We start from the raw sequence: 17090 nt of genomic DNA, 5'->3' as shown, positions 1-17090 counted from the left end.
CCAATCAAACTTCCATTTTCCTAATATTAAAGTTTTAGTATGACATCACAAGAGAAACTTTTTGTATCCACCAAAGCCAGATGAGACTCACAATCATTTATGGCCATATTCTTCCTGAGAGACTGTCTCACAAACAATCAGAGAACATCTGCTAGAAAGCATTTTAAAATGAAATCTGACCTACAATTCAACTCTGTGGCAGTGGTTTGACTGTTTAAATAAATGCATGCCCTTTAAATCTTAAATTATGAGATAGTTTGTTGAAAGTGTAATGTATTTAGCTTTTATCTAATAACCTCCAGAAATGTAATCAATCCCTCCTTAAAACAGTTCTGAAAGAAATGGCAAAAATGAAAAAAGGCTCCATTTTCATTAGTCATAAATAAAATGACAACATCAGCCTCTAGGGGTTCCGGAGATGTTCCATTGAGAAATTTTCCAGGACTCAATGTATGTGCTTTGGGAAGGTTAGTTTAGAAACATCTCTAGTGTAAATATCATCTGTAGACAAAAATCCATCCTACAGAAATAAATTCCAGGTTTAGCTGTTTTTGTGCCTGTTACTATTTTACTGGTTTCTATAGAAAGTTACATGAAAAAATCTAACAGCCTGTCCAAACGTCATATTCTTGAGATTGCCAGGTGCTGAATGTGTTTTCTACACCATTCAGATACAAACCCAAGTTTAAAATCAATACATCAAAGCCTTAAAGCAGGATATGGTATCTGTAATAGGACTGACTTAATATTACTACTATTATATTCAGAGCTTCATTGGCCCTCTATGCAGTAGTTTCCTTTTATTCATAGCATTTCAAAACCAGTTACTTTTGCTTCATATTAACAAATGCCGACTTCTTTAAGTAATTCATCAGGTACATTGACTCTGTGACGCTGCCTGCCCACATGCTTGGAGAGTACTTATATTTTTCTTAACTTGGGGGAACTAAAGAGGGAAATAGGTTTATTTTCAAAGTGCCATAGTCATTAAGCCCTTAATGCATGCTCTGAGTTACACTGAAGGCAACAACATATTTCTACTGACTTAAATATTAAAGCCCAGTCCACTGTCAAGCAGAGCCTCTGGTCTCTTATTGTTTATAGACTTCCTAAAATTACTCATTAGCAATCCATTGTTATGATCGCCTCCATTTTGTATATATTATTCACTAGCATGCAAATTGAAATTCAAACATCTGGATGTAATCTGGGCAGCCTCTGAAAAGCATATCTCTGAGTGATTTTCCTTACGTTTGAGCCTTACTGCTTAATTAGTCAACTTTTTAAGCCCATGAAATCATCACGTGCAAACCAGAATCTCTCTCAGCTCATATCTTGTGGCATGAAAGATCACTGCAAATAAGAATAGTTCTTTAATGAGCTATAATTAGAAAATGACTAAATGTTAATATGCAAACAGCTTTGTATAGACAGAAGGGAAGACGAAAGAAAGCCTCTTACTCGTAATATTTACTCTCATAAATAATCCTTATGGCTCTTTGAAGTCAGTAGTACTACTCATATATTTAAGAATTACTCCTGAATGTGAATAAGATTGTCATGGAAAGGTAGGTTATGTCAGAAACTTTCCTAGTTTCGATGGGGCAAAAAGGAGTTTTTGGCAGGGTGGGATTTAGTTATAACTGTAAAAATTAGCAACTGTACTCACCAACTGATTCTGGTAGGCAGTAACAGCAGTAAAAACTGTCTCTGGAAAGATAAACGTTCTGAACTCTTCTGACTTCAGATTTAGCAAAGAAGCTGTGTGATCCTTTTTCTTAATGATGTGTACCCTTGGCTGGTACTTGTGCATGGAGTTCAAAATAATCTGCAAGAAAGAGTGACACAGCACTGTCCTGAGAGGAAGGTTGACGGGACACTTGAAGGCTATAAAACCATAGGGGACAAAAACCCATCTAATTAACACTGCAGGGAAGACATCTGAAATCTAACTAGCCAGGGGCTGGTTTTCAGAACAAAACTCTCCTGCTCCTTTGGGTAGTTCCAGGAAATGAAGGTGGAAAAGCAGGCATTCTGGGAGCTAGTCTCCTCTAACTCCTACGCCACTGGTGAGCATGCATTTTTTGAAGCATAAATACCTGTTCCTACAAATGAGGTGTTTTTTACGCACAGAATTAGTTACTCCCAGAGTGTGCCCCATTTGGAGGTGTAAATATGTAACTCCTGAAAGCTAATGACCAAGAGTCCCCACTTGCAAAAATGTGCAGGTGCAGAATGAAAACAGTCACAAACCCCTCTGAAAAAAACGACAGAAAAAATAAGGCCCATCCAAAAACCCACCACCAGCAGCAGCCCAAACCGGCTGACCAAAAATAAAACTCCATGGATCCTTTCACTGTGGCAAACCTTTAAAACAAATTACTTCATAGATGCTCTTTACCGCAGACTACCAAAAATGAGAGCAAGGAGGGAAACTAGTACAGAACCCCAAAATGACAAGGTTTTGCTATTCTGTCCTCATTAATAATTGTTTACGAGCTCGCAAAACAATTCTAAACCTACCAAAGGTACCAACTAACCAATTTCAACATTCACTGGAGTCAAACCGAGAGTCCCACTTGCTTCAGTTACCACTGGCTGGAGGCCTGTTCGGCTGCCTCTAACCACAGTATTACAATATAAGAATTAAATACAGAGCTCGACTCACACCAGCCCTTGTTTTGGATATAATCACAGTCACAAGACGAAATTGGCATTGGTGTGGGTGGTTCTATTTTGCAGGGGCCATAACGACATTACAGTCAGCTCCGTACATCTGGAATAGCTAATGTGCATTCCTCAGGAAGCGTTAACTTCAACTGAAACACAACAGAAGTGGTGCAGTATTTCATGCTAACTCAGTCAATGAGAAAGGTTGCACATTGCATTGGAGTGGAGAGCTTAGAGACAGCTCTATCATGGCTACAATTTCCACCAGCATCTTCTTTACTGCTCCTTTGGGGCCAAATACTACCAAGACTCATACTGGGACTTTGGGGGAAGGCACACAGCATCAAGGAAGTCATTACAGTGACAGGGAACCATTTCCCTTAAAATGTTGCATGTCTGCTTTTACCAACTCAGTCCTTTCTCAAAGCACTTCACCATTTTATACAGGCACACACACAACAACCATGAACCTTGCCTTTAATACCCTTAGCACTTTTCCGTCTCTACGTAAAATTTTGTTTTACCATCTTAATCACTTGGAGTGCTCCAGGCAGATGGAAAAGACATTTTAAAGGAGGGTTTATGCATGGTGATGAGCTTACTGAGGGGCTGGCCCACAGACCTTGGTACTTTCCATTGCCTTTAATGGCCATGATATCAACACCAAGGCATTACATCTGAGCAGCAGCCGAGTGGAAGGAGGAAAAAGCTGTGACAGAGCAGCTCTCACATACGCCCTTGCCTTTACTCCTCTGTGAATGCAAATTGTGATAAAGAAACTACATTTCTAAAACAAGATCACGTAATCCTTTATGAAAGTTTTCCAAAAATTAAAATGCACAAACACAACATCCCCTGCCACGACGCTCTACCTTGCTCATTCCCACCAGAGGTAAGCCTGCTCATTCAGGTACAAAACAAGTACCAAATACAGCCAGAAGGTCACAAAAGATCCATGGCCAAGATTAAGGTCACTATTTACTTTATGTGAGGGTCTGTATATGTAGTGCTCCACCTACCCCCGAACACAAGCTGCTAATGTTGAAATACTCACTGATAATAAAGTGAGCACAAAGATACCCCTTCATATCCATGCAACTTCTTATGTCAGGACCATCAAAACAGCCCAAACGATTTAGATACACAGGGTGGACCTCACAGAGTAGCCTCCAAGAGTGTTCGCAAAGTCCAACCAGTGCCCTGCCCACATAGTGTAGCTAGCAGAAAATCCCTGATGCCAGCTCTGTGATACTTACACTGGCATGCCCCAAAAGAAACATCAGGTGCACATATACTCACAGCAGCCCCCCAGCCACAGGCCCCCAGCCACCCCATCTACCTTTGTGCTGACAGCCTGCAGCTGGGCAGATGACCAGGATCCCTCCTTACAGGATCCTGATTGCTGTAAGGTCAGGCAGGTTTGTAGGCATCTGGCTCCCACTGGCTACAAACTAGTCACCAGAGGCAATCTGGATGCCAGCTGCAAACTTTGAAGGTGGTTTTGAATCCAGGAACTGTGCTGTGAATGCCGCTTCCATATTTACCAAAGAATAGCATTACCAGGCAAAGTTTTCTTTCTAAAAACATGGAACTTCCTAACTTCTGCGTGGTTGACTCTAAAAAATCCTGGGCATAACTCCTTGTGGCTATTTCAAAATCCCTGCTTTCACAATTATTTGTTGGCCATGTTCACACCTTTCTGTTTGCTTTTGCAAACATTCATGTGTTTAAGTTTTGTTATTGTAAATGCCAGAAAAGCAATTACAATAATGTATACACTCATGGTTCACCTCACCAGAAACCAGAAACTATGCCACCCCAACAAAGTGCAACCAGAAGTCCTAAAGAAAGTACTCTGTGTGAAAAACATCACCAGAAATCTGGAGAAAAAAGTCACATTCATAAATGTTTCACAGCCAGAAAAATGGGAATTACTCACTCGGCTATAAAAATCCAGAGATAGGAGCCATTTCCTTCCTCTGGTAAGGATATCTGAAAGCATTTCCACAGAGCAAGCTGTATGTCATGCACACAGAGATAAGACTTCTGCCTGATGCTTGGGGAGAATATGTGCATAGCTACGGGGTTACGCATGTTGCTGAAGGTACACATGCAGAAATGCTTGCCAACACCAAAAGTCTCGGAATAGGAGAAAACAAACAAATGCTAGAACAAACAAAGGCCTCTCTTCTCTCCAGAATCCTTTTTAGGAAATGACCACCTTACAAATAAAACACCACAATTACCTGAACTCCCAAAACTGTCTTCTAGAGGTTGAAGAAAGAAAGCAACTAGAACAAGATGGAATCAGGTTGGATCTAGCTTCTCTACCTATAACTTGTATCCAAAGGCATCTTTTAGGTCATCCAAACTTCCTCAGAAACCAACACACTTTATCAAACATAATTAAAAACTTCTCACCAGTAAAGACTGGCTCTTTCAAACTGAAGGGAGAGATTTTGGATGGTGCTTCAATTCTCCTCTTCTCTTAGTACACAGGAGTTCAGAAATGCCATGGGCCGTAGCACAGTGAGCCCTCCTTACAGGCTCCAGAGAATTAATTTCTTTCTTTATTCTACTGATCATCCAATGGTGGTATTTACATAGCTTCAATAGGGCTTCATATAAAACCTGATACCCTAATTTGGAACATAAAAACTCACAAAATATTAAAAAGGGAGTGCTCCATGAAGGCATAATACCTGTCAGGCAAATCTCAACACAGGATCAAGCCTTCAGGGCTTATTCTTAACTGAACACGCAAAACTTTCCATCCACGTTGCCTTTGTGTAAAGAATGGGATCAACCTCTACTGCTTCTTTGGAAATTAATGGGAAGGTTGTATCTCAAACACTATGGATCATTTTCTCCCACTGCCTGTATTTGAGACGATTACATCTTCTTGCTCTGTCATGTCTCTGTTCCCGACAGCTTCTCCAACCTACTTCTTCTTTATACTTGTCTGGGCTTCTGGGAACTGCACTGCTCCTAACTAGCTTGCAATATACTGCTGCAAGCCCTTTATTAAAGGCACACATGGCCCCTGTTATGATGAAAAATGCTTCTTTTTAAGTGCGCACGTATACTGCTCTATCATCACTCGGTGATAGAGCCCACAAATCTTCAGCTTTGCCCTTATTATGAAATAAAAGAGAGGGAAAAAAAATACATTCTCCACCAGTCATGAAAGGAACAACGGTGGGAACTGAATTCAAGAACAATGTACCCACAAATGGATCTTTACAAAAGAACAACACAAGGCTTTCTGGGCTTTCTTTTGTTTGCTTGGGGTTTTTAAAATACTTTTGTTCTTGTTATTTCTGGGATGTATTTTAAATGATCATGGCTGTGATTCAATTCTCAGGTCCTGAAATTAGTAAAAATTCTCTTTTGGATGAGAAACATTTTCACAGAACACAGGTCAGACAAATGGCCACTGTTTCACACAGTCAATAAATGCCACACTAGGAAAGGGGTTTCTGATACATTGTACACCCTAATTATTCAGCTGTACAAATTAGTTACTGCTACAAATGCTTTAGAATTCAAAATCACTCCTCTCTTCCCAACACTTCATTTACTAACACTGCCTTTAATCTCTCTCCTCTGAACTGCCCTGTTCTCAGCCAACAACTCTTTCAAATCCATCCCCATGCTCCTTCTAACTTCCCTGAGAGAACCACCAAGCCCAGAGGCAACACTTTTAGTTTTTTCTTTGCAATTTGGACACCCTACTAAGTCAATTCTGCACTTCACAGTCACTTTAAGGGAGAGGACAGGACAGACAATACCTTTTCTTACCACCTACCAGTAGATAGTCAGGTAACTAAAGGAGTTGTCCCCTCTAACAGAGGATAGCAGGAAACCGTGGCCAGCAGTTCTGCATCCTATTTACCAGCTTCCAGCCTCTGGGCTTGTGACAACAAACTGGCACCTCTTGCTCCTCTAGAGGCCCAAGTCCAGACTTTGGCACTTTGACTTGCAGTTAACCTACAGTTATCTCAAGGGCAACTGAGGCACATTTATTCTTATAATTCTATAGGCCTTGTTTTGGTGTCACATCAGTATTTTCTTCTGACTCTATGCGCAGGCTGCAATGAGTCTGGAAGTAAAGGAGTTCTAGCCTGAAGTGAGAGGGAGCTTCAAATCACACATATAAAAGCACATGGGTTTGCTGGCCATTGCATGTGGCAGAGCATACTGCCAAGTCACAAAATGCAAGCAGAAGCACAAAAAATGGCTCATCTGCCTTACTTCTATCCCTTACTTTGATACTTATATCTGCCCCGAACTTGTCTCTGATGAATGTTCTGCCTCTGATGGCAGCAGGACCATGATTTGAACCATTGACTTGGGCTCTACCTTATAAAATATTAAAAAAAAACCTGATTTTTAAGCTGCCTATTCCTCAACAACAGAAGAACCCAAAGGAGCCCTAAAATGTGTTAAACCAAGCACATTCAAGCTTCACACAACATCTTCTTTCACTGTAGTACTAGGGGTTGGCCAAGAGAGGTGTAACGTGGGAGCCATAACAACCTTTCCCCATTCCAGTCTCTCTCCTGCAAGCTTAGCCCTGTGGCACAAGCGAGCAATTCCCCTACAGACGTTCCTTTACCCATTCACACCAGGAGGGCTACTCACGTGGCCGTGCTGATCCAGCTCGTTGTTGGTGAGTTTCACTTTTTCAAAGGACACCATCTGCTTCAGCAGTTGCTCTCCTGTGAATGGGGAGTCAGGGTGCACATACAACCTAAAAAACACAGGGAGAAGGTCTGCTTGTATGAAATCCCGCCTCTTGGTTTGTGCTTGGGCATCACCTCCATATGAAATTAAAAAGCACATATCATCTTGCTTTTGGGATGTGCAGTAGTTTCACGGACACAGATTTCCCGACAGCTTAGGGTAATACAAATTGCTGCTAGAACAAGACACCATCTCCCCCAAATTAATTAACGCCTGGAAAACAGCTAATAATGAAAGACAGTAAAGCAGATGACTTATTTAGTTCACTGGAACCTAATGAAGAATCCTGTGTCTGAGTGCTAGACTGCTCCCTAACCATACCTATTATTTTATCCAGTTATCTAAAATGGAGACATTAACTAACATTTGCTGTTGTGTCTTTTCCCAAAAGAAAAATTGATCATGTCTTTCCCCACAGCTGTACTAACAAGCACTTAAAATAACAATGACTACAGAACCAAGAGAAAAAACATAGTGTCATTACAGAGATAATGGGGGAATGTAGATAAAAACGCATTTTTCTTTATTTGTAACATTAAGCTGTGATAATGATTTTAACCTGCACTCGATCACACGTTCTCTGTGGTGACATCTGTTTATAAGAAGTTGAAGGCTGCAGTCCAGCACAGTGGTCTGACATGAAAAATTAATTGCAGTTCTGTAATTAACAATCCACCACTTGGGAAATTAAGCAGAAGAAAAGGAAACAAGAAGACATGTAGGTACAATGATATATACATTATGACTAGACTAATTACAAGTGCCAGGCTATTTAAAAACAATGATTTTATAGGAATAATATATTGCTGAAAATTATTAACTCAAATGTTCTTTTGTGATAGTGAATTAAGAGCTGGACTAGACCTTCAGCTAGTGCAAACCAGCTCTGTTCTGCTTGTCTGCATTAGTTATCACTCCCCAAGGCCTGACTCTCATTTTGGGTGATATCTTTGGCCACACGAATGGATTTCTTCCATTAGGTGGGTGGGACACACTGAGATGTGAGGTTAGAAAGATAAACATTTGTTCTCGTTGTTGGGCTACGATTTTAGAATGGAAAAACCACTAAATGATTGGGTGTAACTCCCCAATAGGCTACACTGATCCCTAGTCGAGGAATGACCATACTAAAGACACTAGGGAGCACAGCTCTTTTGCTCTAAGACGATGGAGATTTGATCCTGCACTCTCCATTTTTGCTGGCAGAATCCCCAAGTCACAATGAAACCAAAGGTTTACAGGCACAGCTCACTTCAGATGTGCAGAATGTTTTCCTTACATTGATCTGAAGCACAGCTTGGCTGCTCTAGTTGTGTTCATGAGTGGGATGGTAGGCCTGCTGCAATAAAATATTCCTAGCATGTAGGTGTCCTCACTGTTATTGACTCTGATGATTGCACTGCAAAGCTCATAAAAAATGATGATGTATCAGAAAACCTAAGACCTGGAACCCTGTTATGACAAAAGAATTTTAGCTTTCATGAAAATTAACTTTGCCTTCCTCTAAAAAGCTGTGAAAATCTCAATCTTTAGAGTCCTGAATTAGAGAAGCCAAAACAAAGAGTCACAAAAATGTCCTCCAATGTTTCAGCCAGCCTTGTGACATTTCTCTTTGGAGCCTGACTCCTAATTTTGAATGTCTGGATAACTAATAATGTTTATTGTGATCACAGAATGTCAGGCTCAGCAAGATTTGGCTAATTGGGACCAAAAAGGCAAAGTATTTCAAATATGTGCTGGGGAATGAGTGAAGACTTTCATGTGTCGCAAAGCTGAGTACAATTGTTTTACATCATCAATGGTTAATGCTTGGCACTGCTTTAAAACTACCAAGTGCCTGTATGCTAGCAGAGTGCCAACAGGGAAATCACTGAAGGATGGCACCATAATATCAGTTACATAAGTGTAATAACAGACCTAATTTTAATTTGCCCATTTGCTGCACACCATTGATTCCAGTGCAACACAGGGCTCTACTTGGTGAGCTACAACTATTTCACACAATTCTCCTACAGCCCAGGCTTGTACCTCAGAAGAGAGAGTTGACATATTGCTTTCTGAAGCCGAAGTTGTCGGCAAGACCATGAGCAAACAGGTTAAAGAGATAAATATGCACATTCCAATGCAGCACACAAGGCTCCCCCAGAAGCTTGTGTGGGCTCAGCTGCCTAAGGCCAGCCAGATGTGAGGGCCTACTTGCTTTGACTCACAAAGGATTTAGGAGCCATATTTGGGTATGAATTTGCTCCACAGTATATGATGTTTCATGATATGTGCAAGGTTTAGGTACTGCTTCTTTCTTGTATATTTTGTGATGTGATACCACACTCCCTCTATTTAGTTTACCAGTCGGTCTGGTCTCACAAGCTCCATGCATGCTACTTTTATTTACCATATGGTCTCAAATAATTTGAAAAATATAATACCTTTTAAAGGCTTCCTACCTAGAGTTCTCTGTGTGTAAACACTATAATTTCATTAAACAAATTATTGTAGACAAATATAGTTAAAAAAAAGTGACAAACTTTTGAGTAAAGAAAGGAGGTGATAAAGGAAGATCAAACAAAAGTACATGCTGAAACTTATTAAACTGACATTTCACACAGTCTTAGCAAAGTGGAAGACAAACATAAAATATCACATAGTAACTCTATCCCCAGATAGCACTTTAGAAGATTTCCAAAAGTGTCTCTGAAAAGTATTTTTATTTAAGTGTTCTTTGCAACATAAACTTGTCTTCAACATTGACAGCAGGAAGACAAGGATAAAACTGGTTTTAATAGAAAGTTCCCTGAAGGGCTAATCTTTCAAACAGAATCACAGGATACTTGTTAATTTGAAAAAAAAAAAAAAACAAAAACAAAAAACACAAACCCCCAAAAAACAACACAAAACTGTCTTAGTGTTGAAAGTTATTTTTATAATGGAAAGAGCAAACCACCTAAGGGGTTCAATCCTGCAAATTCTTACATCCATGCAAAATGTAACTGCTGGATAATTCCCCTGTTGCCATCGTGCCTGTGCAGATGCAGGCAGTGATGTGTGTGGGGAGTAAGCACCATGTTACCAGTGCCCAGACGCTAAGCACACATACGCCCCTTGCTGACACTCCTCAAGTACAGAGAGCTGAAACCGCGTGTTTGGAGGACAAGAAATCATAACTTCATTAAGGGTTCCTGTTACTGGAGCAGGACCAAACTTGTTTCAAGATGGGAGGAGTACTACTTTTAATCTGTTCAAGCAAGACTGAGGACTCCCACCTCAAAAGATGCATTAACACTGTAGAAGAAGCACTAGTAACGCAAACATTGGCACACTGAACCTCTTGACATCCTTTTTCTCACCAAAGAGAAACATAGAAAGGACGAAGTGCATAAATGTATATTTAAGTACTGTTCATACAAAGAAAAAGTGATTTAAGCCTGTGGTATAATCAGTAGTCTTTTTGGCTAAGCATCATGAAAATGAAAGAGGAAAGGTGGACATTTATACACAGAGGCAAAGTATCCTTGGAACAGCACAGATACACATTTGCCCATCGGGGTACTGATCCACTAAGGACCCCAAAGAGCTACCACAGTACAATGATAATAACTATGAAACTTCAAGAAGGTTTGACCCCAACTATGAAACTTCAAGAAGTTTTGACCCCAACTTTAAAACACTCAATAGGGCAGTTGCTAATTATTACAAGGATCAGTTTCTTGTCTTATGTTCTTGTATTTCCTTGTTGAACTAGACTGCGCCAGATAAAGTGCAAATTAGTATCTATTTAAAGGTATCCCAAAAGGGGCATGAACACAGAAAAAAGAAGGGGAGAACCCTGCCTTAAAACTATTTCTGTCCTTCTGTTATTTCTTCTTTTGATGCTCACTCCTTTGGAGAAGGATCTATGTTTTTTCTTTGGGTTTCGATCAGTGCCCATTACAATACGTCAAATGAAGCCCTCAGACGTTAACCACATTGCAAAAAGGAGTTTTTGGCCATGAAAACAAAGCCGACATAACTCCTAGGTTGCTGTCTTTAATCACAGCTTCTCTGGTTGTGCTTTTTGTTTGTTTACTTCCCCGAGCAGCCTTCCAGAGATCACCAGTCACCAAGATTTCAGTTCAACTATTTATATAAGGAAATTGTGCAGTATTTCGTGCCTATACTCACACACTAAAAAAAATTTGTTTCCATTTCTTGTGTTTCACTTCTAATTTCTACCTCTGTAATAGGTGAGTTCTTAACCCCAGGTTAAGCCACCTGGAGCAGATCTGTATCCGTGTGCAGAGCCCTTCACGAAAAGTTTCTTTGAAGCCAGAGAGGCATCCCCATTATTTTCATATCTCCGGCTCTGACTCAGCAAAGCCGTTCGACATGTGCTGCAGTCTTACTGGACTTGGGGACTTAAGTACGTACTGAAGTGCTGGGCTGAATACGATGAAGTGTGGGTCTCCGCTGAAGTGCCCTCCCATCGTACAGCCTGGTGCTGCAGCCTCAGTTGCCCAGTGATGAAAGGAATCAGCCATTAATTACATTAATTGAATGATTTTAGAAATTGAATTTCTACAGCATTTCTTTTTCTGTAGAAAAAGGAATTTATTTTAGAGGATTTATTTGATTTTTTTTCCTGATGTCTCAGAATATGTCATGATTTCTTAAGAAAAAAAAAAAAAGGTATCTGTGCTGTAGAACCGATCTGTATTTTGCCTGCTGTTTATGAGATGACTAAAAGCAAGAATAGAATTCTTGGTTAGTAAATGCTGGATATGTTAGAGAAATAATATAATTTCAAGCATAAACAGCACTGAACTGAAATGTAGTATTTCCACTTTGGCTTGGCTAGTGGTGCCTGGATCGCTTCAAATTATGGGGTCAAATACTGAGGGGGAGGGGGGAGGGCAAGCCAAGAGACAAATAATTTTTTTTTTCAAGCTTTCTTATCTCAATAAAGATAAACTCCATTAAAAAAAATTAGAAAACAAACAGCATTTGTATAAAAGAACACTTAAACAAATTCTGTTCTCAAACAAACTCAGTATAAATCAAACCTCAAGCAGAGGTTTGATGCCAGATTCTGCATCACAGAAAATTAATCAGTTTTGCAACCAACTGTTGAGCATGGACTCAAGATCTCAGAGCACTGTTTGCAAACAGCATGGAAAAATCAATAGGAAGTATTTCTTGAAGGAAGAAAAAAAGAAAAGTAAAGAAAAATAAACGATCAGCAGTAAAATCTACAAACCTTGCAGGGAGAGGAGGGTCAGCTTTTCCAGCCACTAACCAGGAAGACCTGTGGTAGGCATATCTATATCTTTTATTGTCCACAGGAACTATATCCATTAACACAATATACTTGGCCTCAGGATCCACTCCCGAGAAGGAAACCCTGATCGTTGGAAACATTCTCCTGAAATAAAGGCAAATCAGAAAATAAATATGCGGATAGAGAACAGAAATAAGAGAGCTTCTGAAAAGCTGCTACAAGTAAGAATTATATTTAAACCACCTGTAAAAACTAAAAGCATCTGTTGATTCTGTTTAAGCATGATGGAAGTTAAATCTTGTGTCTCTCCAATAGGCAGAGAAAAAGCAGCTTGAAATCCAAATGATATTTGGAAAACAAAAAGGAAAAAAAAGGTAAGAAATAAAAAGTAAAGGAGAAATATACTGTTTGCCTGCTAGTTAAAAGTACACAGTGATTTCAGAAAATAGTTGAACCTAATGTACATATATCTTTAGAAAGTTTGGGGTTTTTTTTAATTTTTATGGCATCCATACTACTGTTAGGGAAATATTGCAGAAATTATTTCTGTTATTATTCTCACATATTTTGGATGAGTGTTCTTCTAAGCCTGCTCAGGATATTTTTGAGCGGAATTCTCAAAACTAAACTTTCTTTTCGGTACTTAAGTTTTGACAAAACACAATTTAAAAGTGTAAGGTCATGTTGTAGACAGAAATAAAGTTAAATACCTTTGAACAATTTGAAATGCTGAACTTCAAATTGCAGGTGTTTTACCTACTTTTTTAATATTATTAAAACAAACAAACAAACAAACATATGACAATAGATCTCACCACTTAGGAAAAAAAAATGCCGTCAGGGAACTACATTAATAAAAAGTAACTTGGGCGATTACAAGACCCGAAAAAACATCTGGCTTCTCCGGACTCCGTTTAACTGACTCAAATCCAGAAGCTTTACTGACGAAACGGCATAGTTTGAGATTACGAGAAGGCGTGGGATTCTTTTGCGCGTTTTTGCAACCGAGTGAAAAGAACAAACCAAGCCAAGCTCTGACCGAATTACTTCCCCACGTCCTCGCGTTTCCCTTGGTCTGAAACAACCCAGCCCCGCAAAAATCACTGCGGTGTTTTTGTTACAGACCGAATTATAAGGGAAGCAACATTTCTACCCATCCAGTGGGACCCCTCGGATGGATTCCATCCGCCCCGCTGCCGCCCCGGGCCGCCTCTCCCTCTGCCCCAGCGGGGTTCCGTGCACCGCACCGCGCAGCGCCGGGCCGGGCCCGCCGAGGAGCTGCGGCAAATAAGGGGCTTCACCCTCCTCTTCTTCTCCCCTTAGCCCAGCCTTGCTGCTCTCCCGATACAAAACCCGCGGGGTTTCTGTTATTTTGTCTTATTTCCCCCTGACCAAAGCCAGGGGGAAAGCTGCCCGGAGAAAAAACCCGGAGCTGCCCAGCCTTACCTCCCGGATTTGGTGATGATCATCTCGGTACCCAGTTCGTGAAACTTGTCCCAGAGCTCTTTGGTCTCCAGGCTGCAGGAGATTTTGGCCATCTCCTCGCTGGGGATGATGGGGGTGGTGGGTATAAGGGGCTCGGTGCACAGGGACGAAGGGCTGCTGCTAAAATCCCCGTGAGGGTCCAGGCTGGATAAATCGCTCAAAGGCTGGGCGCAAGAGGATTTCTCAACGAATTGTTCTGCAGAGTTCGGGGAGGAGGGAAAAAAAAAAAAAAAGACAAAAAGGGAAAAAAAAAGAGAGAGTCTAGGGGGCATTCAGCCAGGACGGGGCGACCGCCGAGACAAGCTATTTAAATATACATGTATATATGTATATATATATATATATATATATATACATATAAAAAGGCATTTGTCGTTCCTCTGCCCTCGTTCTGCCCCAGCACACCCGCAAACCCGCGCTTGTTCTTTAGGCGTCAGCTCATCATTTTGAGAGCAGCGGTGGTGATTTTTTGAGATGAGCTCCGGGAAGAGCATGGAACGGCGCCACTCTCCAGAGGCTCACCAGAAGAGATGCCGGGGGGCGGCGGGGGGCAGCGCGACCCCGGCCGAGTCGCCGCCCGGCTGTGACCCGCTCTGCGGGGCGCGGAGGGGGCAGAGCAGGCCCTGAGCGCTGCCCCCCTGCTAACCCAGGCGTTCCATGGAAAGGTCACTAATTCTCATTAAAACGGGAGCTTTGGGCGCCGAGGGGCTGCTGAGGACCGGGGCCACGCTGGGGCAGCGCTGAGGCTGCTCCTAGATTGCGCCGCTGGCAGAGCGCGCAACTCAGAAGCGCAGGCTCCGCACTTCCTCCGCGGGGGAAGCGAACCCTTAATACTAATTCAACGGCGAGCGCGGGCTCACCCTCCCGGAAAACCAGGTCTGCCTTGCCTCCCAGCCGGTTTGCTGACGCTGAACAAGCTCCTTTGGAGAAATAGGCTCCAGGGGAGCTGCGTGCGGCCGCGCAACCTACGTGGGTGCAGTAGCTGCTGCTGACGCTGCCCTCCCGCCGCGGCTGGTCCCGCCGGCGCTGCCGCCCACCCCCGCAAGTCCCGGGAAGTTTCTGGGGGCTTCAGCAGCTCCGCTGGGAGTTTCTCCTGTAGACGAGGCCGGGAGGGACCAGGGCTGCGCGGGCTCTGTCTCGGCCCCATGCTGCCGCACGGGATGCGGCGACGGATCCGCCGCCCGGCGCCAAGGAACGGGTGGTGCACGAACGCGCCCTACCCCTCCAGGGAAAGGTTTTACCCGAATCTCCACTTAATAAAAGTCGAGTTACAGGCAGCCGTTTCCCTTCGATTAAAAGCTGAATGGCATGTGGGATGGAGTTAAAAATTTTTGAAAAGTTAAATTAAACAAGCGGTTTCAGGAAAAAGGAAAAAAACAAACAAATCCCCACTAGCACTAACACTGCGTTTAACACAAGCTGTTGTAAACATGTCGAATGGGAATATCACAACATTCCCGGCCTACATTAGCGCCTAGACTAAAAAAATAAAGTTCACAATGAATCCCTGGACTATGTGAAATCTTCTGAGACAGTTGATTAGATGGAGCAGACGCTGAGGGAGCTGCCTTTTCTAAATTCTTTTAAGGTTGAATGTAATCCTGTTCATTGGCGCCCTGAGAGCTTAACACATTTTTTGTAGTTTTCTGCGAACTCCTGGATACATGCAAGGACGACAAACGTCAGAAACTCGGTGGGGAGGAGGGTGGGAGATGAGGGGAAGACGTTAATGTTTTTTAAAAACTTTCAGGATTCTGAATGGAGGCAACCGAATAGAAGCGAAATCGCTTACCCAAAAATCGCAAGCAATACTACAAAAATCCTTCCGGTCTATGAACAGTAAAACAGCCTATATGAGCCTACATCGCGGAGCTGTGGAGCAAACGGATTTCCAGGTCTACGCACAAGTTTTATACCCCTTGTAAGCCTAGGTACGATAACGGAGAGTCTTCTCATTTGACTTCAAAAACAGAGAGGATTTGCAATAAATATTTAAGAGATTCATTTCATATCAGCAAAGAGAAATAAAACTACCTTAGGGTGTGAGATTATTCTACAAATGGTGAAGCTGGATAAATAAGTGGAATAGCTGAAGCTGGGGGAATTTGGGGAACTGTTTATGCCATAAACAACCTCGCCTGAAAACGACCGTGAGTGATGAAGACACTCAACTGATTTAGGTGGTGTGACTTTCCCCTCTGCAGGGGAAGCCTTCGGGCTGGGGGGACACGCCGCTGCCCGGCCCCGGCTACCGGAGCGCGGAGAAGGGTGAGTCAGGGAGGCCAGCGGGCTCCGCCAGGGACAGACGGACGGAGGGGAGTTTCGCACCTCACGGACACCCGGCGGTCACCCTCGTCCCCACTCACCCAGAGGCTTGATAGTGCTCTCGGGGGACTCCTTGTCCTTGGAGCTGCCGCTCGACATGAGGGCGGCGATGGAGAAGGCGTTGGCCCGGGAGGAGAGCTGCGGCTTGGGGGGCGGCGTGTACTCCATGGCCACTCTGCGGAGAAGCGGCGCGGCTCGGTGCGGCGCTGCCCGGACGGGGCGGGCGTGAATACCGACCGAGGGTGGTGGAGCCGGGATACCGGGAAGCGCTCTGCTCCCGGCGCCGAGCGCTCCCCCGCCTTAACGCGGGGCCGCGGAGATCCTATCGGCCAGCGGCCAATCGGCGCCGGGACACGTCAAGGGCCCCGGCCCGGCCCGGCCCGGCCGCGGGGGAGGGGGCGGAGGCGGGCAGCGGGAGGAGGAGGGACGGGCGGGATGGGAGGGGACGGCTCTGCCAGCCTGTGGGGTGGGCAGGGGGCGGCCGGCCCTCGGGACGGTTCCCCGCTGCCTCTCCCCCTTCGCGCAGCCCAGCCCCGCTCCCCTCCGGGGCCCCGACTGCGGTTCGGGGTGCTCTCTCTGTTCCTCGGAGCCCTGGGGGCGGGAACGGGGGGGG

General features: G+C 43.3%; 1 protein-coding gene across 1 annotated transcript in view; it reads right to left on the bottom strand.

Moving 5' to 3' along the window:
- Positions 1 to 16645, bottom strand: part of TBX20 (T-box transcription factor 20) — a 34017-nt gene extending 17372 nt beyond the window's left edge. Inside the window, exons 1-5 of the mRNA XM_051768434.1 lie at positions 16519 to 16645; positions 14114 to 14348; positions 12647 to 12811; positions 7315 to 7423; positions 1670 to 1828 (exon numbers count right to left, since the gene is read on the bottom strand). Coding sequence (XP_051624394.1) covers positions 1670 to 1828; positions 7315 to 7423; positions 12647 to 12811; positions 14114 to 14348; positions 16519 to 16645 — 795 coding nt within the window. The remainder of the gene's footprint in view (positions 1 to 1669; positions 1829 to 7314; positions 7424 to 12646; positions 12812 to 14113; positions 14349 to 16518) is intronic.
- Between the last annotated feature and the right edge of the window lie 445 nt (positions 16646 to 17090).

The sequence above is a fragment of the Manacus candei genome, unplaced genomic scaffold (assembly GCF_025592945.1).
Source record: "Manacus candei isolate 608988 ecotype Guabito, Panama unplaced genomic scaffold, ASM2559294v1 h1tg000095l, whole genome shotgun sequence".
In the NCBI taxonomy this organism is placed as follows: Eukaryota; Metazoa; Chordata; class Aves; order Passeriformes; family Pipridae; genus Manacus; species Manacus candei.
Note: the sequence above shows the minus strand (reverse complement) of the source record. Positions and strands in the feature narration are given on the sequence as shown.